Source organism: Mytilus trossulus, chromosome 3, assembly GCF_036588685.1.
Source record: "Mytilus trossulus isolate FHL-02 chromosome 3, PNRI_Mtr1.1.1.hap1, whole genome shotgun sequence".
Classification (NCBI taxonomy): Eukaryota; Metazoa; Mollusca; class Bivalvia; order Mytilida; family Mytilidae; genus Mytilus; species Mytilus trossulus.
In genome coordinates this window covers 65641745-65667691 of record NC_086375.1, presented here as the reverse complement: position 1 = coordinate 65667691, position 25947 = coordinate 65641745, and the positions used below count along the sequence as shown (strand labels likewise).

General features: G+C 32.0%; 1 protein-coding gene across 2 annotated transcripts in view; it reads right to left on the bottom strand.

Moving 5' to 3' along the window:
* LOC134712149 (gephyrin-like) overlaps nucleotides 1-25947 on the bottom strand; it is a 93927-nt gene that overhangs the window by 25882 nt on the left and 42098 nt on the right. For both annotated transcript variants that reach the window (XM_063573345.1, XM_063573346.1), the window contains 4 exons: nucleotides 25459-25590; nucleotides 24576-24668; nucleotides 15962-16017; nucleotides 4502-4680 (listed from right to left, as the gene is read on the bottom strand). In XM_063573345.1, coding sequence (XP_063429415.1) covers nucleotides 4502-4680; nucleotides 15962-16017; nucleotides 24576-24668; nucleotides 25459-25590 — 460 coding nt within the window. The remainder of the gene's footprint in view (nucleotides 1-4501; nucleotides 4681-15961; nucleotides 16018-24575; nucleotides 24669-25458; nucleotides 25591-25947) is intronic.

Here is a 25947-nt window from a genome sequence, read left to right as displayed (position 1 = left end):
TGATATTTTTTTGTGAATCGATGTAAACTATTGACAGTAAAAATCATTCAAAATAAAATTTTAGAGAAGAAACAAGATTAACAATTGTTTATTTATTTTTTTCACGTTCCATGCCACTTGAAAGCATTCAAAAACATCAAGCTTAATATTATCAGAGATAAACTGAAGGCGAGAATACTCTCATATAGCGAATAGTGTTACAACTAATTAAAAAAAAACAGGACCACGACACCATACAAGTGCTACATGCGTTTCTCTCGGTCAACGATGTGTGTTTATATCTGCAAGTACCAAGGAAAAACATCAAAAACGTACATCACAGTTACAGAGGAATATTTCGACTTTTTAAAATGAAAATGGTATGCATATATTTTACAAGTAGTAGAATTTGTTAATTTGGCCTATCATGAAATATTTTTTTTTATAAACGAACATCCTTTAAAATATCATCTTCACATGTTAATGAATCTTGAATAGCCTTTAAGACTACTGTGAGGCAAGGGAAATACAAAAGTCATGTTTGTTTGTTGTCATGGATATGACGACTTTTCGTGAATTAAATGTGAGTTTTCCAAACCTCTCGATTAAGACTACGTTCCAGAATTGAAGTTTAATCAATTTTTATTTGGTAAGCTTGTCAAAGAACATTCAATGTCCGAAGATGAATTTGGTACCGGTGGGGGCTTGGGTTGAGGGTTGGGGGTTGTGATTGCAGCTTGGTGTAATTGAACTGTTAATCAAACAATAATCGAGCATTATTTCCATTTATCTAACCCTCAACCCTTGAACAAGACCTGCGATTATATGTTTTATATTGATACACGCACTTTAATATGCACAAGTAACAAATGCAGTGTGTACAAAAAAACTTTCATTCATTGAAAAAATGACTTGTCACTATTCTTGTAGTACTCAATCGATTTAATCAACATAATTATACCATGAGGTGATACTAAAAAAGATAACAATAACATTGCAGTTGATGTTGATAAGTTGTCACCAATTTGATTTTACAAATTGTATTAGGGATTGTCAACTTTTGATAAGGAGATTATGCGATTCTCTCAGTTTTTGTTTATTACCTTGATTTGTTTCTTCTCAAATCTATTTATGAAAACTGAACGTCGATCAACTATTGTTGTCTAAATTAAGTCAAAACCAAACCCATTCAGAAAAAGAAGTCAGACAATAATGAATACCAAACGATTCGATACAATCTTATATCAAATAAAATATACAATATAATTAGTAGAAAATTATATTTAAAATATCCAAATGTGATGAAAAGCACTTTTATAAATTGTATGGGGAGTTAAAAGGACAAGGAATCAACTCAAAGTATTATAATACAAAGGATACAAAGAGAACTGGCTTTTAATAAATGAGTTGGAACTTGCACATACATTTTAAGATTGGAAAAATTAATCAGCATCCAAATCAAGATGTAACATTTTCAAACTTAAAAGAGGTCAGGGTATTTCAGTAGAATAAAAGAACAGATGAAAAAGGTAATATTTATAAAAAAAATATAGTCGCTTTATAATTTTCGCAGACACATTTAAGACAACACAGGTAATATCAAATGCAAATGGACTAGAAAAACTGTTACCATCGCTCACAATGTAAGAATAATAACATGCATGTTTAAAAATATGTTTACAATACTTCAATGCTACTATTGATGTGACGATACACAATATGTAAGATGTTGAAGTACATTATATGTTATTCAATTTTTCGGTTCAGGGAATATAATTCCTGAGCCGGGAATGTCTCGTTTTATACCCTGTCTGGAACCTGAATTACACACATATTGCGGATTACCCATGCCTTTGTGTATTTTACAGTACCATGTATATATGAACGATTTAATTGTACAACGGAAAATAGTATTTATTATATACTTAGACTAAATAACATATGAATTTTACTGTATAATAATAGCACTAAATGAACGTAAATTCCATATATTTTGAATTGGTGCTTAGCGGGTTGATTTGAAAAGATTAGCACACGCTTCGGCTGTTATCACATCCCTTCCCGTAACGTAATCGCATGACATTCCGGTGATACTCGGTAAATTTCGGAAAATACACCTCAATGCTACGTTTTCAGTGGAAAACATTACAAAGTAGTGTACAAAACAATTATTTTGATACTGGAAAGTATATTGTGTAAAATAATAAAGACCCCCCCCCCCCAAAAAAAAAAATCAAATCAAATCAAACAAACAAACACATCATTGAATAAATGCATTTTTAAAGAGTTTGAAACATAATTTAGAAAGTTACTTAAAAAAAAATGACTTTTACAAGCAGTGATCATAATGTATATTTTTGAATTATTTTTCTTAAATGTTGTTTCTTCTCTGTTGAGTCTTATGATAGAAAGATTTCATATCAAATGTATTAAATTTGGGGTCCGACGTCCGTGAAATTTTCGATCTTTGAACTTCTATTTGGGAACCATGGAAAAGGATCAATATATGAATCTGTTATTTTTCTTCATTGTTGAAGCATATGATAAAAAGATCATAACATGTCATTTTTCATATCGCATGTATTATCAGCCCTCGAGCCATGCGGCTCTTAGGCTGATAATACATGCGATATGAAAAATGCCATGTTATAATCTGATATTATAATCATAATTACTTATACGCTACATTATGTTGTCGATTCCGAAACTAAATTCAACATCAGACTAATAATCACCAATCATTTCATGCAGAAGAACGGATGGATATAAGATGGGCAGGAGTATTAAACAAATGTACGCGGGAAAACCTACATCTTCACGACGGAAGTACATCAAAGAATATTAAATGTGCATTATGCTTGTCAAAGTGAGAAATGAGAACGCTGTCGTTCAAAGACTTTCTCGCTGTAGGTAAATCGTGTGTTGTCTACATAAGTTTACTGCTCATTTGTTTGTGATGTTCAATCCTATATGTATAGAATAAGAAAAACATATTCTGCAGGTGACTAATTAAACAACACTTATTTACCTTTCACACACAGTACTTTTTGTAAGTAAACTTCACTGTATACGCATTATTAAAATGAATTTTCTACTGTGTGGCCTTTGCTACAACCCAGTTCTTAAGAGTACAGTTGTCTGTGATTGTAATTGTCTGCGGGATCTATTACACTTTAGAAAGGGCCTTTGGTATACATTGTTACACCTCTTCCTGTATATTTGTCTGCATGTATATATAATACTTTTTTCGTGGTATTGTTTGTAATTGATTTCAGTAAACTTTTTGGCTTTGACTGGGTATTTATTTTCCTAAATATTTTTCTATACTTTTTTAATGCAAGCCTTGATATATAGAAAAGCATTACATGTTAAGTCTGCTAAGCTTGCACTAATCTCTTAGATCTACATGTGTATACAATAGTGTTTACGTATAGTTAGATGTATTGTAACACCACAACCACCTCCGCAATTGTAGTACTTTGATATAAGTCACATTTTCAGTCACTGTGTTATTCATATTCGGATCGGTTATTGTTTATTAACATGATATTGAAATTTTAGAATGTGTGTAATCTTTTCCATAATTCGAAAGCAGATTATTTGATTTTTTCATCTGAAACACGTTACAATTATCTTCGAAATTCAATCGTTAGTGTCTAATATTTATCTGTATATAGAATATTCAACCGCGAAATAATACGACCTATGCAAATAAGATGCGTCGATAGTGAAAACAATAATTGTGCCTCATATAAAACGCTGCTGGTTGAAGTGGGCTTGTACCAATTTGTGATTCTAAACGACGCCTTTATTTATAAAATTTCGCAACTAGTTTTATAAATTGAATCTGTTTAATATTCCACCAATTCCAAATAAAGTCCATTAAACTTTGATTTGATCTTAAAAATTAAATAATACTAATCCTATTTCACACAAATGAATAATGCCTACAATTAACATTATGACTCTGCGTATGACTGTCCTCTGGTATCTTCCGTCCCTCTTTTAAACATATAATGAACTTGTTATCGTTTTTTTCTCGATATCATACTAATTAACAGATTTAAAAACTAGATGTGGCAAAGCGACACGAACGGAACGTCTCAAAAAGTTGAAAAATCTGCAATTTCAATAAGACATGTGGACACAAACATGATGGTGGTTTCGGTATCAAAAATCACCTCAAAATCTGGAGCATATAGAAAAAAGTTTGCATAACTGCGATTTTCAACAATTTATTGAAGTCATTAACCAGTAATTTCGGCATTAATTAGCTGAGCGGAATGAAACTTAAACTTGATCTGTAACTTATCTTGGTTAACTCACATGCCAAAAATCAGCCAAATATCTGAAGGTGTTTAGAAAAAAACACCGTATAATGGTTTGTTGCGGAATGACGGAATGACGGAATTACGGAACTTCGAAATTTCGGACAAGGGAAAACTATATGGCACCCAAAACTTCGTTGCATGCCATAAAATCATCTTCATGTTCATTGCTGACATAACTATGATTGTCCTACCTAATGTCTTGTCCAGCCTTTGGCGCAGACATAATTTTAATCTCTACTTCTATCCTGCCATCATCAGCATCTCTCACCAGGACTGTATCTTCGACTTGCACAACTGCGTCAGCTCCTGGTGGCAGAGGTGCGCCTGTATTAATTCTCATACAGTATCCAGACTTTATGGAGTCAGCAGGCTGTCGAAAGAGAAATCAATAGCATTAGATTTATTTTTTGCAATAGAAATTGAGGGTAAAATTAAACTGAATCAATCACTTTTTTTGCATTAAAAGTAGTGTCTATTTTTCCCATAGTTTTTTATTTCATTTACGATAGACTGGAAAATGGAACCTGAAAAAAATGTGTCATCCTTGTGCATATTACTCAGAGAACTAACAAAAATATGAGTAAACGGATATCCGTGGTATATGTCCGTGGAGAGCAACCACACGACACAAAAAGCACGTCAAGAGGACAACACACATACATCAAAAACAACATTTGTCTTTTCAATATGTCAGGAGTGTATTTTCTCTTTGACTTTTGAACAGCGGTATACTACTTGTGCCTTTGTCTGTCTAAAAACCACAATGAATACCACTCTCAAAGTCAATGCAACTAAAAGAAAATCATAGTCTTTTTAGAAAGATCGAGATGTTAAGCAGCAGAACATTTTAATTAAATAATTCGTCACTGGAAACATCATCATATTTTTTCTCGATAAATCCAAAGATACTACTAGTGGAGCAGATATACAGTAACTGCTGACCTCTCAGAAATATACGAGTTCACCAATTTTCATTGGGTTTGGCCTACAACAGAAGCTTGTCAAAGATACTGTGAAAATAAACAAGTACGACAGACGCGCGTAACGTTCAAATGTCAAATCCAGTACGAAATTGATTGATGGATTGTTGTTCAACGCCACTTTAAACACTATTGTACTTTTTCGTGGCATTCAGTTTTTATTGATGAAAGAATACGAGGTGCACTGGAAGAACCACCGACTTTCGATAGGAAAACTGATAATCCTTGACAATTAAGATTTGAGTCGAATGCACCTACCACGTGTTGGATTGCAACTAACAATATCAGAGTGCAAAGGCTTGTAATACAAATACTCAGACCGCTCAGTTGCCGATGCCACCATTACAAAATCGAAAAGCACCGAGGACCAAGTTGCTTCTCTTTGCTTATATATTGTCCCCGGGACACCTTCTCCTCAATTTACATATAAATGATATATATTCATCAATAAATCATTTCTGGTGGAATATTCAAGAATCTATGACCTGACATACTATGGGAAATGTTTCATAACACAGTTACATGTATTAGTGTGTTACTTTTATTGGCGAGATGCGAAAGCGACTTCAAAAACAGACTTAGCACTTTCCAGTAATTACTTATCAACGCTACAATACCATCAGCTTATATTGTACAAGGACCTCCGGATAATCAACCTGTAAATAGATTTGCTTAATAAAGTTGTAATTTTCATTAGGAAAAGTGATTTTTCACTAAAACTACGAGACTGATTTAACTTGTATCATTTATCTTTATCGCTATAACAAGTTAAAAACTTTATTTTTACAGACATGGAAAACGGTAATTTGATTTTAACATATTTTAGGCAATAAAATCAAGTTAACAGCAGCTGTCACTCCCCCGAAGACCGTCGCAAATTAAAAGCCATTACGTTCAATTCTTTCTACTCCCACAAACGGTTCTAAATGTCTCCCTAGTGCTTAGTTTATTTTAAGTAACACAGTAATACCTCGGTTTACTTTGAATGTTAAGATCAGAAGATTCCATTAAAGAATATAAGGATAATTTTCTAAAGAGGTGCATAGCTCAGTGACTAAGACCTCACATCTGTGAAATTCCGTGAATGTTTATTTAGTTTTAATGAGAACTTTTGTGGTTAATCGTTTATATAAATAAAGGAATCCATTATTTGATGATTTCACGAAAGTATATAAATAAATTTATTAATAATTTCAAATTACCGTTTAATAACATATTTTTGTACTATGATACAAAATAGATTTCTTTTTTAAATGCACATTTAGAAATCTGTTAGGCAATAAAATATGATGCATTTGATATATAACGTGCATGAAGAAAAAAATCAAGCAAATTTAAATAAAACTGCGTTTATATTTATTAATAACGTGTAACATTACTTATACATTGTTGGACACATATGTAATAAAGTTTGACATAATTCAAACCATGATCATTTTCTTAAGAAGTACCAAAACCATTTTTGCAGAAATTAATAGTGTAAACGGTTTCCATTAAAAAAAAAATCTGTGACAAAGGTATTGTTCAATTGGTATTCTCCATAATGATTGTGGTATTTATAAAAACGTTGACAACTCTCAACACGTTGTAATTCCATTGAGAGTTCTTAAGTATCGATCCGTCCTCGGTACCAACGTTGTGGCTCTTTGATGGGATTTGCTTAAGGAATGCACACAAACTCGATTCTTTAGACAATATCTAGCTAATTTTCAAATAAGAAAAACTCTCATAAGATACGTCAAGAAAAACGGAGCAAGCTATCGAAACAACATGTTTTGAGAAAAATTATAAAAATTTTGATAATTTTTTTCACAACATGCCTAAATGCAATTTGTTTTCGTGTCCTTTGACACTTTCACTTTCACTTTAACCATTTTACTTTCTTATTTTTCATTTCAAAGTACGAACATTTCTTTTTACAAACATCAAATTTCATAACTCTTTAACAATCAGACATTTTTGCAATCACACTTTCCCCAGTTGAAAGTACTGAACGATCCAGTGAAAAGTTCACAAATCCGAGTTCATTTGTTTCATTTTTCTAAGAATGTTTCCTCATTTCAACACATCTTTCAAATATCTGTATATTTAGAGTTAATTTGACGAAAGCAAAACATATGTAACAATTTTAAGAAACGAGCATAGTACCAAATTTCCTATTAGAATAAATGTGCCTCAAATAATGTACTAAATTTTATGATCAGCTTTCGTAAGATCTTTAAATTAGTTAATAGGAAATTTAACCATCGTAAAGATGGTGGTAATAAATAGGCGATAATTGAGAAGACATGAAATTGTTTCATAATATAAACCTGATACCTACTCATAATTTCTTGTAGAAAAAATAATCCTTTTTATCTATTCTAATTTACTTTTAAGCACTTGTAAGACTTTAATTAAAGCAAAGTAGAAACTGTGCATTTATTAAATGCACTTGGAAAACCCATGTTGCATCGTCATAATAATTAAAACAAACTAACATTACATGTACAAAGCAATTTTTGGCAAAATAATTCAACGTCAAAGATTATCTTCAAAAGAAAAGGAAATCTTGTCATGTTAGATTCTGAATAATATCCACCCATAGTAGAGGAAACTATGCTCTAAATTTTAAGAGATTAACATTGCTAATGAAAGTATTCCATGTCAGAAAATAATAAGGTGATGTTTCCGCAAAAAAGTTGGGAACTTAAACTCAGCGTGGGTGTTCTGAAAAAACATTTCAACTTTTTAAAGGTTTATTTCTTGTAGAATTGTTCAATTATTTTCATAACTAGGTAAAACATAGGTAGCTGTTCAGTATGATGTCCATCGTATACATGTATCTCTTTTCAGGTAACATAGGTGGATGAGGAATATTCAAACTCTTAAGTCGAAAATAAACTGACAAAGCCATGGATAAAAAAGAATAGACAAACAGACAAACATTAGTACACAAAACACAGCATAGAAGTTAAAAGTTTTAGGTCACTGTAAGCAAACAAATTTTAGAAAGCCTAAAACAAAACCGTAAGATTATTCAATTAAAAAGGTCCTAGATCTAATGTCGTCCCACCAGAACTACCATGGGTTGCTATTTCTAGCTTAAAGTACATATTCATGTTAAGCAGTTGTGAATTGGGCATACAAAGAAAATCTAAAACGACAAATGCCAAATACCAAAAATATTTAAAAGGACTTTTTGTAAAGGTATTCGAAACCATGGATACACCACCCGATAATATATTACATGTAATGTCGTTTCCTCTTTGTTATACCACCAATTAAACAGCAACGTCCTCAAAACAGAGTTTAAACTATTTCTAAAATAATCATTGAACTCCGGAAGTCTAGATTATATCTTAACGAAGTGCCATGTTTCTGTCAGTGCTCGTCATTACATAACAATCAATATACACCAAGATGACCCAAGCGGAAATGCTTTCATGGACAATCCTAAGTACAGAAATGTCAACTTTATTTCTTCATTTTAGCTTCTTTTTTTATATTTCTTATGACACTTGTACATTTCTTTAATCATTCCTTAACAAAATTTACCTTTAATGTTCACCTCTTTGTTTCCTTAGAATAATTCAGTTGTGTTAATGGCTTTTTTTAAGTTGAAATGTTAAATATTTATTTGCATTGATATTTTTATACAAAACAGGATATTACCTACATAATACTTAATGACTTGTTATGTTTCTCCCAATCATAATGATTCTACAATCGCAATTATCAACTCGGAAAACACAAATTAGTAAAACTCCGTTTAAAACGTTTGCAATTCATAAAGTAATGTTTTCTATTTTCAATTATGTAGCACCTGTATAGTAATAGTAAAATTCGAACTGCTTTCTTCATAAACATTCAGATTTATAAATAGAAGTAAACAAGTCAGGTTAAAGAGTGATACCACCATTAACGATATATCGTTATTCCAAAACGTATTCAATATGATCCGTTAAAAGTTAATATAAGATACAAGTGAGAGGTTTAGCTAGCTTTAGAACAGTTCAATTCACAACTTTCTAGATTAGAAAATTTCTGTAGAAAGTCAGGAATATGACAGTTGTTATCCATTCATTTGATGTGTTTGAGCTTTTGATTTTGATTAGGGACTCTTATTTTGAATTTTCCTAGTTCCGTATTTTTGTGATTTTACTTTATACAGCAATCCTAGGGAAGAGCAAAAAAGTAAAACCCTTTACCGACGTTAAACTTCTAAAACAAACTGCAATGAAAGCATGTTTCATTATTATAATACAACTGATTCATATTTATAAAACATAGTCTTCAAAAATATACAAATTCCATCACAGCATGACAAGCTGAAAATTGTATGAAATAAACTCATCATAGATACCAGGATTAAATTTTAAATAACGCCAGACGCGTGTTTCGTCTACAAAGACTCATCAGTGACGCTCGAATCAAAAAATGTTTTAAAGGCCAAATAGAGTACAAAGTTGTAGAGCATTGAGGAAAAGTATGATCAAAATATTTCCCCGCGTTTCGCTTGTAATATCGTGATTGTCTCTTAATATTGTGGGTAAAACAGTAACATGTAAACACAAACCAATGATTCAGTATTTATTGTAAAATCAAATCATTATGTATCTTCAATTGTCAGAGTGTAAGAAGACAAAAACGACAATCGTAGATTTGTCAAACATCATTCGTATATATTAATTAATAATGAATCAAAGCAGCCAATTTGCAATAAATGGTTGCCTCACACGGCTGATACCGTTATATTATTGATTTGAAATAATTTCGGTTGGTCTAGTTCAGATGGACAAGATGATAAATATTTCAGGATCAGGGAAGTCCATTCTGTCACGCCAAAATTACAAAATAAGGGTAAGTAAGTATCTAAGGCTTTTAAAAGAAGTTTGACATTCATAGATGATAGTCAGTAGTGGTTTTTAATTAATTCTGAAATACATTTGTGTAATAGAAGTTGAAGCTATGTTGTATAGGTTTAAGAATGATTGCATATGTTTAGAGGAGGTATCAATCTTGTCATGACTTGTTTACCTTAATATATTACTTCAATAAATATGTTTGAATGTTTTATGAAGAAGGCATTGCTTATTTTACAATAAAAATACAGGTGCTTCCTTTAACAGTTTTACCAATTTGCGGTTAGTGAGGGAGTGTTAAAGCTAAAAGCATCATTGTTCAAAAATTAGTTATATACATTTAGAAGCTTGCGGTTGTTTTCTGCTCGGGTTCTTTTGTTAATAAAATTCAAATAAACTCATTATAGATACCAAGATTGAAATTTTGTATTTGCTTCAGACGTGTGTTCAGTCTAAAAAAGACTCACCAGTGATGCTCTATTCGACAATAGTTCAAAGACCAAATCAAGTACGAAGTTGAAGAGAATTGAGGACCGACAATTCCTAAAAGTTTTGCAAAACACAGCTTAGGTAATCTATTTCCGAGGTTAAAAAAATCCTTAGTATAACAAATATTCAAAGTTTTGTAACAGTTAATTTATACATATGACCATACCAATGAAAACTCATGAAAACACAAGTGCTGACAACTGGGTTGTGGCGATGAGAGTAACCGGCAATTCGTCGTTTAGTTACTCTTTTATATCTTCTATTGAACCTCTTGATAGAGTTTGATAGAGCTTGTGAAACCCTATAGTTATGATAAAACTCATCCGAATGGTTTTTCGGGTTTATTTGGCAGGACATTGATTAAGTTATATTCGCACACTGCATTTCATATTTGAATTCGCTTCAAAGTCTTACGTTGTCAGTTTAGTGTTTTATTGTCTATTGTTTGTCTTTTGGTGATGGTGTTCACATTCTAAATTTCTTATCAGAATTCAATGAAACTTTCGTAGACTCTTTACATCGTAGAATCTACATTTTTTTTTCCGAATTGTTTTTTGGATTTCAAATAAAGTTTTCAGTTTCACTGCTTTATCTTTGTGTATCCATTTTATATTCTCTGTATCACCTAATTAGAATTTCTTAAAACTTATCTGAAAATCTTAACCATATAATTGTACACATCTTATTTTAATCCTGATCCAATTTGTTTTTGTGGTTTCCCTAAGTTAATGAGTTCGTGTAATGTTGTGAGCTTTGTAAAACCGTTATGTAAAGGTTCGTGTTTGGACATTGATCTGAAAAAGCAGTGGCGGATCCAGAAATTTTCATAAGTGGGGGCCCACTGACTGACCTAAGAGGGGGCCTACGCCAGTCACGCTTCAGTGATTCCCTATATAACCATTTTTTTTTTCAAAAAAGGGGGGGGGCCTGGCCCCCTCCCTTAATCCGCCTATGAAAAGAGCACAACCTTATTCGTCGATCACATGTAAATATATGGGCTTTACGTTTATAATATGAAAGAAATGCATTAAAGCATAACACAAAAACATATTTGGAACGGATATTTAAACGTGCACATAACCAGGCACTTTGCTAAATACATTTTTCGACTGATAGAGCTGGACCATTTCCCTATGACTTTTCATACTACAAAGTCATGCTTTTCCAACAGAAATGCTCCAATGAAAACGAATCTCAATCGACATTGGTAATAGTAGCTCTTACCTGACTTTATACATGCGATCGGTAGCCAGTATCAGGTTAATGTCATTATTTACTTTAATTCATGTTTTCAAATTTTAAGTTCAAAATAATATGAAGCCCTCTTAAATTAATATCTATCCTTTGTTTTGAAGACTGTTTGTTGCCTTTTAGATGTTTTGGCTACTTTTTTCGTTAGGATTTATTTGACTGTTTCAACACTTAACATTATAAACAATTTCCATAAGTATGATTTAATTCTGTCAGGATTCAAGAATACAAGATACCATAATTTTATTTGTACACTTAAATGGGTTTGTTTTCGATTATGCATTCAAATTCTGTCAAAGCTTCTGAACTATACTGTAAATAAAAGCAACAGTAGTATACAGCTTTATAAAAGTTATAAATCCATTTAGAGAAAACAAATCCAGGTTACAAACTAAAAACCCAGGGAAACACATCAACTATAATTGGGTGTGAGCCAAGGCTCCGTGTTGAAGGCCGTACATTGACCTACAATGGTTTACTTTTTTAAATTTTTATTTGGATGGAGAGTTGTCTCATTGGCACTCACGCCACATCTTCCTATTTCTATAAGATGAAAACAACAAAACAACAGAAACACTGAAGTGTAACATCATTTTGAAATAATTTAAGAAATCTCATAAAACTTGCCATATATATTTCTGTATATAATTGATAGATAAAGGATACATCATTTTTATAATGACGTGTTACTATGCTATCGCAGTATGCCGATCCCAAAGACAGATAACCAAATGTCAGGATGAGTAATCGAGATATGAACTTAAAAATTAAATATTTTTTTATCAAATAACATGCAGGTGTAAATTGTTCATACTAGTAAGATGAACTGGATCAAAACAGTTTATGGAGTAGACTCCTTACTAAGTTTTCAAATTGGACATTAAAATTACGATTTTAGAACTACCATAGATGACTTATAGTTCAATAGTACTACAATTCTACCACACTTTAACAGTATTCAAATTGGCAATAACAGCACAACCCAGTTTTGATGCTTATAAAAGCAAAATTCACGTGAGAATTTCAAGCCTGATGCAATCAATGATTTTTTTCCAATAGTGGATTTGCGGTGAAGCAAAACGAATATGTACTTGTTTATATAATTATCATTCAAAACTACTAAATGATAATACTTTAAACATTTTGTGCGTTCGAGGCTCTTTTCAATATTTATTTACCGAGGAACCTAAAAATTTAAAGCCACAGATGTATGAGTACGGGAACACGTGAAAAACTATATAAATAGTATATAAGGCCAAACCTATCGTAATTTGGGGTCCCAAATGCTCTTCCAATTTAATCACACCTTTCTTTTTACTATCGGTCGTGTCTCTGTCTGTATCATTCTGCTCAGCTCTTAATTAACTTGCATATCATAACTTTACGACGAAGAAATACGTTTACCTGGTCATAATACCTTTATTCCAAACATACTACCAACGCCATATTGAATAAACCGACGTAAATTAGTTTGATCTAAACTTATCAAGTTTTCTTCAGGTTTGCTGGTGAAACAAAGAAAAACTGGTTTCTATCATAAAAATACGCAAATATAACACGATAAACCGATTATCTGGTGGCCTGTATATTTGTACTGTAAAAAATAGGTTGCTCAACACAATATAAAGTCCTTTTCAACCCGTTCATTGCGCTCACTCGACAAAAAACCTTCATAGCTGATTGTACAATATCAATGTTCAGCCATCCAGTGAATCGGTACTTATTTGTTTCGAGCATCACTAATTAGTGTTTGGAATACAAAACGCGACTCTTGCGTACATAAATGTTAAGCTTGGTATATATGATGAGTTAATTTACCAAAATAAAATTAAAACTTAAGTCAAATCAATCAATTTTGCCCGAGGGACTTGAACCTTAATTTCTAAACTTATCAATAGAGAATCTTAAGAAGAATTGATACATCATATCAATTATCAAAACACTAATTATTGAATTGATGATACCCTCTGGATCTTACCATTAAAAAGCAGCGGTATTTACTAAATGCTGCAAATATTTTAATAAAACGTGAAATTGAGTTTTTGTAAAATAATATAGAAATATTCTCTTGCTGACCTGTCGTTCACAATTTTTCGCTGATTTATACCCTTCCAATTGAGACTGAAAACTTTCTAGATCATGTATATATCATGTGTCAACGTAACGAGGAGGTAAGTGAGGTCTTGTCAACAAATGCCAGATGGATATTTTCAATGCAATCCTTATAACTAGTTTATATATCAGATAGTGTTAAAGGGTTATGCACAGTAAATAAGTGAGGAATAGGACGGCTGTTTTCTATTTTGTTAAACGCTTGTGGGCTTTTGATTTGGTACTTTGCGATTTGTATCACCGTCGGTCAAATTCTTAAAAGCGAGGCTTATGTGTGTTGTTTCGAGAACGCCGGCGTCAAAAATTGTGATTAGAACCAAAATGAGGACACTGCATGACTAACAATAGAAGCGAGCCATAATACGTCGTCAGGGTAAAAGTCTCCTGCTAGCAAGCATCAGTCTCCATGCCAATTCGCATTCAGCGTCGGGAATAGAACACAATAGGTAAGATTACAGATCAGACAACATTCTAGTACCTTCAGATCAAAGACCGTGAGAACATGTCGATTGTCAGTTATAAGACATCGACACATCGTATCGGTCAAACTCGTGATTGTGAACGCTAAACCAGTGTTCTGTCGATTCCAGTCATTTTTATAACTATGTTGGAGCAGTTTGTGTATGAGGAGCACACACCTGTTAATGAAGTGCGAATCTCGAGAGAAGATAGGAGACTTAGAAAGGCAACAGTAGTATACCAATGTTCGAAAGTCATAAATCGATTGAGAGAAAAACAAACTAACACTGAGGGAAACACATCAATTATAAGAGAAAAACAACGAAACAACAGAAACACTGAAGTGCAACAATAACTCAAACGACAATGCAACAACCACAGAAACGAACTACATGTATAAAATAACAACTGCCATTTTCCAACTTGGTACAGGACATTTCAAGAACAAATGGTGGGTTGAACCCGAAATCGTCGCTTTTAACTGAGAAATGCATTTGTGATACGATCGAGCAAACGGTTTATAACTTCTGACAAACGGGATCACGTTTGTCAGAGATTTTCTTTTGATGTCGTCCGTCGGTGTCAGTATCTGTGAAAAGATCAAGATATGAGGCAGACCTTCTACTTTCGGTAATATCCTAAATTTAAAGTTCTCTAGGGTATATGAGATTTAAGTAATCATTGAAATATCGATTGCTGAGGGACAGAAATCCTAAATATATTTGAAAGATAAATATATAACTTTGCAAGATACTATTTTTATGTCTCTGAGAAGATTTTTAATAAACATGCGCCATATGAGTACATAAACATGTCTCACAATAGATGTTCACAATAAGTACCTGTTGAAATTACGACTTTTTTCAAAAAGAGCTTTACAGTTGAGTGCTTTTCAAAATTCAAGATTTGCGTTATACTTTCAAAATGACACACGGGCAAGACATATTTTGCTGTTCAAATTTCATGGTAAAAGAAATACTAATAAATGAAACTAAAACTAAATGATAATAAAACCGATGTAAATATCGCCTTTACGTTATTTGTTATTGTATAATGAAAATGTTGTCATTGTTATGTATGCCAATACTTAAACATGTTATAAATGCAAAACATCTACAGTCAATGAACCAAGTATAGTTTAACTTGTACCATGGATACTTGACTTATCAATTTGATAATACATATTTAATTTGGATTGAAATATAAATTTGATAAACTCTCTTAATAAATTATCTTGTAAATCTTGACATGTTTGTTGGCATTGCAGAACCAGTGATTTCCATGTGTTACATGAAAGATGATACAGTATCTGCAAACCATGTTTATAACTTTAAACTATTCCAAATATTAAGAGAACATCAAAAGCCGAATGCAGAGGCCATATGCAAAAAACATGCAAATCTAGCTGATTACTAACAAATCAAAAGATTTTTATGTCATAAGTTCATTCCAACAGTGAAGATTATAAAATAATATGTGTCACAGGTGATTTAAATGGCAGTATTATATAACTTACCACGGAGCCAGCTGTTGAATCACCTGTTACTAATCTGTTACCCTCGCCGTCGGATGCTAAATAAAAAACATAAATATTTCTAAACACCATGTAGGACAAAGAAAATATTACACTATAAACTATATAATTTATGACTGTGTGAAAATAGAAATTATCAAAAAGGATAAAAAACAAAACAAAATAACCCTTAAGATACAAGGATAACTTAACACTATTTAAAACCATACTTCATGTCAACCTTGAGAAATTACATTATGATACACCAGAAACAAATAGTGTGCTTAGTATATGAAAAGGGGCATTGGAACGACTGTGGTATATTAAACAATAAATCACATAAAGATCATTGTGTCCATACTTATTACTTATAACTAAAATGGTAGGAAAAGCAGAATATAACTCTATGATGAGTTCATTTATTTCTATTTCCTTAAATATAATTTTACAGTAATGAAGTGCATGTGAACATTTCACATGGATATGTCAATAAACCGAGATGTCATACTAATATGCACATCTTCATGTATGTGTGCAACAATGTAAAAATATCAATGAACATTCGATAAAACACGTAAGCGATGATATATACGAACAAAGAGTACCGATAAGAATATAACTTTCAAAGTACCCATAGCATACACCGGGAGTTGTCACCAAACCATGATGACACTCTATAATGCTTTTTAATACCTTACAAAGTATAATGATCATCTGATTGATCATGTTGCAGAAGTTGCCTCCTCAAAGTTCTTACTAAATAGCATTAACTTGTCCTTAGTTCAACGAGCATAATTCTTGAAATAAAAAAACAATAATCCTGTGTTGAAAGTTAAACAAGTAGGAAATGGAGTAAAAAATGTGTCCGGCCTGAAGAATGTCTAGTAATATGAATCATTACAAAAATTGGTAATGACAACAGAATTGTTATTATATTATGGAGAAGAAAACACGAGCAGATATGAAGATGGGACACATTGGGTTTATCTGGAAAACACTCGGGCTGTTGATCATAAAACTTCGTTCACATGAAAATTTTTCACAGCATGACATAAAGAAAGTTATGATATATTGTCAACGAGTGCCTACCAAATTATGTTATTTAAATATAATATGTTGATAGTTACATAGCCTAGATTGAGATGTATCAGAAAAACAATAGATATGTCGAATTTAATGTCAGTTAACTCTTTGTAGTAAACGAATATTTTTATCATTACCAATATTTTATTACTTTTATTTCAGTCTCCTTGTCGTTATGTGTCCGCCATAACTGGACATCACAAAGGTTCTAGTAAAATATTTACGTCACAATTGAAAATGTAGGACTGATTGTTGTACGACGTCAACACTTCAAGTGGCGCAGATTTGCAAATAGCGATAAGGTATATTGTCAAAGATGTTTAGTTTATTGTCTTTATCGGAAATTTATGATTAAAAACAAATTTTGTTGAGCATGGAGCACATTTGTCTTTTGTATCATAATTGTACAATTGCACCAATAAGAAACAATAACATGCAATGCAAAGAAATAACTTAATAATGAGAAAGCGACAGTCATTTGTGTGTTCCATTACTGGCTGTCATTTTGTATTTGGAATTTGTGGCTTTAGTGATAAAGTGTAAGTGTTCTGACATGCACTTACTATGCTTTCGTATTGCAAAGTTATTTCAGTATTGTTATAAATCACAGTTTATGGCTAAACTTCATAAAGACTCGCCGATATACAACTTTATAGATATTTTAACAATATCTGCAGATGTTTACGGGACACGGAATCTGCAAACATCTGGATATCTCAATATACATGTACTAATGCAATGTAACCACCCTAACCAATAATAAAGCCAACGTTAAATAAAGGCAACAATAGTATACCGCTGTTCTTAAAATGATGGTATTTATTTTTAGACCTTGATATTGGAATTGTTCATGCTCAATGACAGTAACACTTTATTAATTTTGAAGTTTTTATTCTTCATTTGCATGAGGAGTAAGAAACTTTCTTTTTTTTATAATTTTTTAATTAGTTCACTCTGAATTTAAATAAAAATTGTAATCATAATGTAAGTATTTAAACACAGCCTATTGAGTTGATAATACCCCTCCGAAACAAACAGTCTACCAGCAGAGGTATCGACCACTCGCTTGTAAACTAAAATAATTGCGTGCGTCTTGAGCGTTTTTCTTGATTTAACATCGTCAGGAATGCTCAAACAAAACATATGTTAGCGACCTTTAAAAATGACAAGCTAAATAACAAAAAGGAAACTGAGAACATAGTCAAATTCATCAAAAGTTAACCTGCCTGAAGTGGTTGAAACAAAAGTTACTTTCTTATTTTATTAACGGTATATTTCACAACAATCATGTTCCCTTTCACGAATGTGACATGTCAAATTGTATTTTTTTTCCGAGTTTGTACTTACATGAGCAGCACCACGGGTGCCACAATTGAAGCAGGATCTGCTTAACCTCCTAAAACTATGAGATCATCCCAATATTTGGTGGTGTCGTATTGCTTAGTCTTTATTTATTCTATGTGTTGTTTTGTGTACTATTTTTTGTCTGTTGCCCTTTTTTTTAACCAATGGTATTGTCATATTATTTTAAGACTTTTTAAATTCCTTCTTCATACGAAAATGTCTGTACCGAGTCAGGAATGTGACATTTGTTATCCATTCGTTTAGTGTGTTTGCACTTTCATTTTGCCATCTGATTAGGGACTTTCCGTTTTGAATTTTCATCAGAGTTTGGTGTTTTTGATATCTAACATTTTTCGTGAAGCTAATGTTTCAATGGCTTCCTATATGCCATTGTCGTGAAAGAGATTAAAAGGGGGAAAGTTGACATTTGAGAATAAAGGTTGGATTTCTCTAGCGATCTATTTCACATTGTTTTTATACTTTTTATAGCTTTTTTATGACACTACAGTTTGACTCTTCCTCAAAGTTGAAATCCGTATGGAAACCTTTAATGTCGTTTGGTCTTAATGGCCTAATGGAAAATTGTCTAAAGGACAATGGTTGACCGAAGCATAAGAGCAAACAACAATAAAAACTAAAACATTTTGTTAAAAAAATACCATAAAAACAGTTTGTAATTAATCAGGTATTCCTTAAGGTTTTGATGTAATCCAATAAAGATTCAAATCCGTCTTCAAAATGGTTAATCCGATAAAAGGAAGAAATCATATCAACTCGAAAAGAAGTGATGCAATCATATGATCATGTGTTTGAACATCTAAGAGATACTTGTCTGATAATAGTTACAAATCAAAAAGAAAAGACCTAGAACATTCCCCTCCCCTAATAAATTCTGGAGATCTGCAATTATTAATTATCATTATTTCAATTCTTTAAATGCGACTGATATAAATTTATTCAGTTTTATTATGATCTTTTTATAAAAAAAAAAAAAAGAATGTGAAAACAGCTAAAATTTTGCATAAAATGCAATTATTAAGACGTTTAGAAATTAGTAAAGAACAGATACCAGATTTCATTATATGCTCTTTATTGTCTATGGCACGTTCCCCATTTCCATTCTCAATTTTATTTTAATAGTTATTATAATTATTGATGAATTAAATATAATTATCGTATAACTTATAATAGGTGAAAAAATTCACATGACCAAAATACACTTTTTTCAAGCAGTCCCTGAACCATGAAAATGAAGTCAAGGACAATGGACAAATACCAGACGAAAACTTGGTAACATTATGTATCTGAAAACAAGGTATAGAGCATCAAGGTCTCAAGTCTTTCAAAATATATAAAGCTTAATAAAAATAGTTTACGCCGCTAGCCCTGCAGGATTGTAATCCATATGTTGCATACTACTTCTTATGTGGGAGTCAAGACAAAGGCATCGAACAAGCTTATATATATATATCATGAAAGAGAGGAGAAAGATACCAAAATTGATAGTCAAACTCGTAAGTCAATATAAAACTGGCGACGCTGTGGAAAAATGTACAATATATTATGGAGAAGTGGTCAATCAAAAGTCATGCAATTCTTCAAGTCGATGTCAATAAATTTTCTTTATTTATTTACAGTTCTATTATGACTGTTATGACGAAGCTATGGACAACTCATGACAAATATATCCAAGTGGGTAGTTCTTTTTACATTTTAATGGTCCATTTAGTACATTCAACATTATTTTTATGTACCACTAGAGGAAGCTAGATAAGTAATTATAAATGACAAAGTATGTACTAAATCGTGTGAATTAACAAGAGTGAGCCTTTTCGGAAGCCAAAAAATATTTATATATACCTAGACAAAATCATAAAAAATAGACGTTGATTAAAATTAAATACGCTAATTTAACAAAACAATAGGATATCTAGAGCCTGAACCGCTAACCTTGATTTTTTTAGCATTTATCTAACGTTTAAGAGAATTAGTGTTCAATTTCATCGTAGTTTTTTTGTTTTATTTTGTTTAATGTATTTTAATAAGTGTTAGAAAACATGATAAACAAATTGTTAAAATTGTCCTTAAAGGGCAATAACTCTTTAAGGGGTCAATTGACAATTTTGGTCATATGAACTTATTTGCAGATCTTACTTAGCTGAACATATTTGCTGTTTACAGCTTATCTATCATTAATTCTATTCAAGATAATAACCACAAATTGCAAAATGTCCTTAAAATTACCAATTTAGTGGCAGCAACCCAACAATGGGTTGTAATATTCATCTTAAAATTTCATGGCTGATAGAAACTTTACCTTATAAACACTTTCATCCATGTCAGGTTTGCTCTAACTGTTTTGGTTTTTTAAATATAAGCCAACAACTGCATTTTACCCCTATGTTCTATTTTAGCCACGGTGGCCATGTTCTTTTGACGTAACAGAAAATAAAACACAAACTTTATTCTAGATACCCTAAGGGTCATTCGGCTTAAGTTTGGTTGGAATTGGTTCAGTAGTTTCAGAGGAGAAGATGTTTGAAATAGTCACCCAGTGGTGACTAAAGCTCACAGTTCCTTCGGAACGGCGAGCTAAAAAGATTATTATTCTTTATGTATATCGTGTTTTGATTTTTTTTTTATCGTAATCATTATCCAAAAGATCACTCGGTGATCATAGCTATTGGTGAATTCTGAATCTAATTCATTCAATTAAAACATTTCCATATAAAATATCTTATAAATATATGTAACAAGATTACATTGTACAACAATTACCAAGTAACCAAGCAAAAAAACTCAAATATCAGATAAAGCGTATGTAATGTGTCCAAATTAGATTTAACAAAGACAAAATAAAGGAGTTAATAATAAAAGTTTTATATTTTCTTTAATTTGTGGTTATATTTGTATTAATATAAAATAAACTACTAACATTAGGAATTATGTCATATCTTACACTATGTTGCATGCTTTAGCTTGGTTTTGTTATGGAACTTCAAAGGATAGTCTTGCCATTAATATGGTTTTTGTAATACTATGGATTCGTTTATTTTCGTGGTGGGTATCAATTTTAGTGATTATTTGATTTCGTGGACTTGCCAACCTCTGAATACCAAGCCTATTAAAAAAAATTGAATCGTTGAACATTTGAATTCGTGGTTTATTAATACCCACGAAACCATAAAAATTGGTATCCAACGAATAAATAATGAATTATTTAATCACTTGTATCATATATCTGAATTTGGTCTTAATCAACTATAATTTTGTGACCAATGTTTCTAATTTCACAAGGCAAATCAATTCACCATTATTTTCTTTTATATGCACATACACGGAACTTATTTTAAATTCGGGCAGTGTGCAGCATATTTATCGTTTAACTTAAAACAAATCAATCTGTCATTCGTAAGCTTCGATAACTACTGGAATCAATATTGATTCACTCAGAGGGTCTTTGCATCGGAAATAAACTCATTTATTGTAACACCAGTTGTTGGAAGAATACGGGTTGTGTTCTTCTCATATGTTTATGATGGTATGATATGAAATCCCTAACCAGAGGGGTTATGCTTGATTTTTATATGTTGAAGAATGTGTCAAACCAGTTACCAGGCATGATACTGTCATGCTAGGAACTGCTGGTATGCATTTGTTAATTTGTGTATCATTGTCATTTTCCTTAGTTTCTTCTGTAACCAATTCTGACATTGGACTCAAACTTCTTTTTAACTGAGTTTTACTATGCGAGTTGCTGTGAGTTTGCTTTATTCTACATTGGCTAGAAGTATAGGGGTATAACCAAACATGTTTAACCCTCCGCAGTTTTGTGCCTATCCCATTTTAGGGGCTCCTGGCCTTCGTTAGTCTTGCGGGTTTTAAATGCAAGTTCATTTATGTGTTTGGGAGTTTAGTGTGACGTCCATTTTTACTGAATTAGTGATCTTTGGTACAGTTGGTGTCTCTTTGACACATTTCTTCATTCCCATTTTTAATTTGTCTATCAAAATCTATGAACATGCATGTACAGTATATAGTATTGCAAAGGCAATGCTTTTCCAATTTCGCTCATGTCATGTTCACACTAATTATTTTTGAAACTGTCTGATTGGTTTATGAGTCTCGCATAACATAGTCCATCTATCAGCAGACAGCAAGTGCCATAGCTAAAATCAGGACTTCTGTTTTCTCTTCTGTTTGTTTAAAATTGATGAAGGGAGGTTTAACAACCTTATCTTTCTTTACAGCCCTCGCACGATCGGTTTCATATTTTGTTATCCTGGGGCCTTTAAAAGGTAAAGACATGTATTGTTTTTCAATTTGTTTATGGCTCCGTATGGTTAAGTGTTCTTGTTTACATCCTTGTGTTTAAGTCTTTTGAGAAAAGTTACTTCATTGTCAATCATAACATATCTCCTTATTTCTTTAACTACAAATCAGTGTATTGAGCATAAACTGTGTAATATACTCTGCTATTTATATATTTTCATCTTACTTTTTTTAGGAGAAAGATTATGAAAAGATCCAAAGCCAGCAATCCAAAACCAGTAAAGATAACACCAAAAAGAAAAGTAATGAAAAAACATAAAACATATCAAACATCACCTAATACCTTTTAATTTATCAACCTTCTTCTTTGCTAGAGGTTCAATTTCATATAAGTCTATGCATTTGTTTCTAGTATTTTCATATAAATTCGTAATGAAATTTTGTAGTCCTTAATACTAGAACACAGATTATTGGCCATTAATAGAAAAAATGCAGACGAAAAAGAAGCAAGAAATATAGATTCCAGGTTAAAACTATCATATGACGTTATTTAATGAATCAATTTAAATTTCGTTATCTCATCTTACTACTGGTATATTGCTAGTCATTCTAATATAAGGAAAATGGCTAATAACATAAGTTTAATGCTAAAAATTCTAATTCTCTCTAATATAGTTTTTAACACACACGAAGTCTTTCTTTGGTTATATAACGTTTTCATATGTCTACATAACAGGAGCCACTTTGAGTGTCATCAGCCGTTTTTGTTCCCTCAGTTTTTCTCTTGGTTTGTTAACTCAAAATAGATGAACGCGTTTTAAACTTTTATTAACTACTGTTCTCCTGTACTCGACAGTCTTTGTTTGAGTGAAACATAAAAATTAGATATACAGAGCTTACAACTTCAACCATACATATGTTATATCTGTCTTTATTAATCTTAGATACATATGATAGCTTGAAGACACATTGATGTATCAAGAAGTTTTGAGCATTTTCTAGCAAATAGTATACCGATTATATTCACAGGAGATTTAGATAGTTCAAACTTAGGCAAACAGAAATAATTGAAATTCGATTACACGCACCATATCAACTTCATAAAGTCCCAGATAATAATCGCATCATTTCTGACAAAATTGCCATCCGCACTATCATTTTCTATGTTCAGTTGACCGGGAAAATTAGGAAAAATCCCTTATTTGGTATTAAAACTAGAAAGATTATATCATAAGGAACATGTGTACTAAGTTTCAATGGACTGCAACTGCATCAATTACTACCTCGACAAAAAACTTTAACCTGAAACAGGACGAACGAACGGACGCATAGACCAGAAAACATAATGTCCGTAAGTGCGGCATAAAAATTCCATGGTAAGTAGATAACATCAAAATTTCAATTGTCGCCATCAGAGAGTGACTACCCAACCGACATAAAAATGGCATTATATGGTTCCAGATCAAATATAAAATCATTCCTTAATGCTGAGGAAAAATAAAACAAAACCGAAATTATGGACGGAATAAAACAAGAATACACGAACGGACGGCGAACCGGGTGGTTTCGGTATACCACTTAACCCATCAAATACTTTCCGTTTAGTAACAATCATGAAAATATTTCAAGATAAGGAAGTGGATAAACTTCACTAATGATTTAATGACCACTAACAAACAATGTTGGGTAAATTTTATAGCTATAGTAATATGCCCCATCTACGATACCAATCAACTTGAAACTTAGTACGCATGTTGCTTATGACAAGATCAATCTAATTTTAATGCCAAATCAGATTATTTACCCAATTTCACGTTCCATTGAACATGGAAAATGATAGTGTGATTGGGGCATCCGTGTACTTTGGACACATTCTTGTTTTTCAATATCAATTATGTCTACTTCAGAAAAATCTTACCAACAACTGCATAGCCATCTTTTATAGAAGCTGGAAAAGGTGGTAATGGATCTTTGGCTGTGACATCGTCTGCCAGGTAACGACCGAGACTTTCTACGAAAATATGAAAAAAGTATGATTAAAGGATGATAAGATTATATTTTCAACCATGTTCGAAAATGATAGTTAATCTTGATTTTGAGGCAAAATTATTAGGCAGCAACCTTGGATTACAATCAATGATACGAAAAACGATCAGTATATACTAAGAAGATAAAGACCTACTACAGAATGATCCCTGTAAAATAACTCGAGTCTTTTGTGTGGTTTCCATGCCGCTATTGCTCAGATATATTTCCTATAAATATGTAGTACATGTAGTAAGGAACATTTGTTTCGAAGTAATCAGACCATATTGTATATCATATGGCAAAAGTTATGTGAATTTTGACACCAAGAATCACAAAATTGAGAATGACAACAACTAGTATTATATTATGTTCCCTGAATGAATCCACCTATGATTTTTCATCAAAATCGAAACTTTCAGAGGTCCGCCTTTATCTGCCGCGCTTTTGTCTATTTCGAAAAGTGATGCTTAAAATAAAATTTTGAAAGGCAGGGCAAACGCAAATTGATGATAATAATTCATAAACCAAAAAAAAAGAACCTCTACAAATCCAATGCCATCAGCAACTGTGTATGTAACCTTAGCTTGATTTAATTAAAATAATTCATGAAATGAAAAGCTCGATCAAACTGTTTTCTTCCAAAAAAAAATCAGTGTACATGTAGTGGAAAAATATGTTTAAATGAAAATTTGGAAAAAAATCCAACATTTTGGCTACTGTATTATCCATACGATAACTGCTCTAGAAGTGTTCACCAGTTTTTAACTACTTACTTTTATAGAATACATCCTCTGTTCCTAGAACATTAGTATGTTCTATCACAGTACTGACAGCTTCCTCTACTGTTATGATAGGATATGGAGATTCTCTGGGTCGGTGTGCGACTCTAGTTGCATCCACTTCACCTGTATCAAGAACTTTTATGTAATACATACACATGAGGGTTTTTTTTAAAAGAAAATATATAATTTGAACATGATAATGTAACTTTGATCTGGAGGTTTTCAAGAGTCTAGATCATTCACCTGGACAACAATACCTTCATGTGTATTTCTATTTTTAACGTACACAAACACTTTTCTTATTCAAATATCTTTTCAAATATGCAGCTTAATAAAGGTACAATTAAGTGGAAGCAGGCCATAAAGTTCAGTGGTGTCGATATCACACAATTCTTTTAGGCAATTCGTTTTATTTTTCAATCAAGTCGTAATCCCTCGTCATATTCCAAAATCAAATGGACCTCTATAACGCTTTCACTA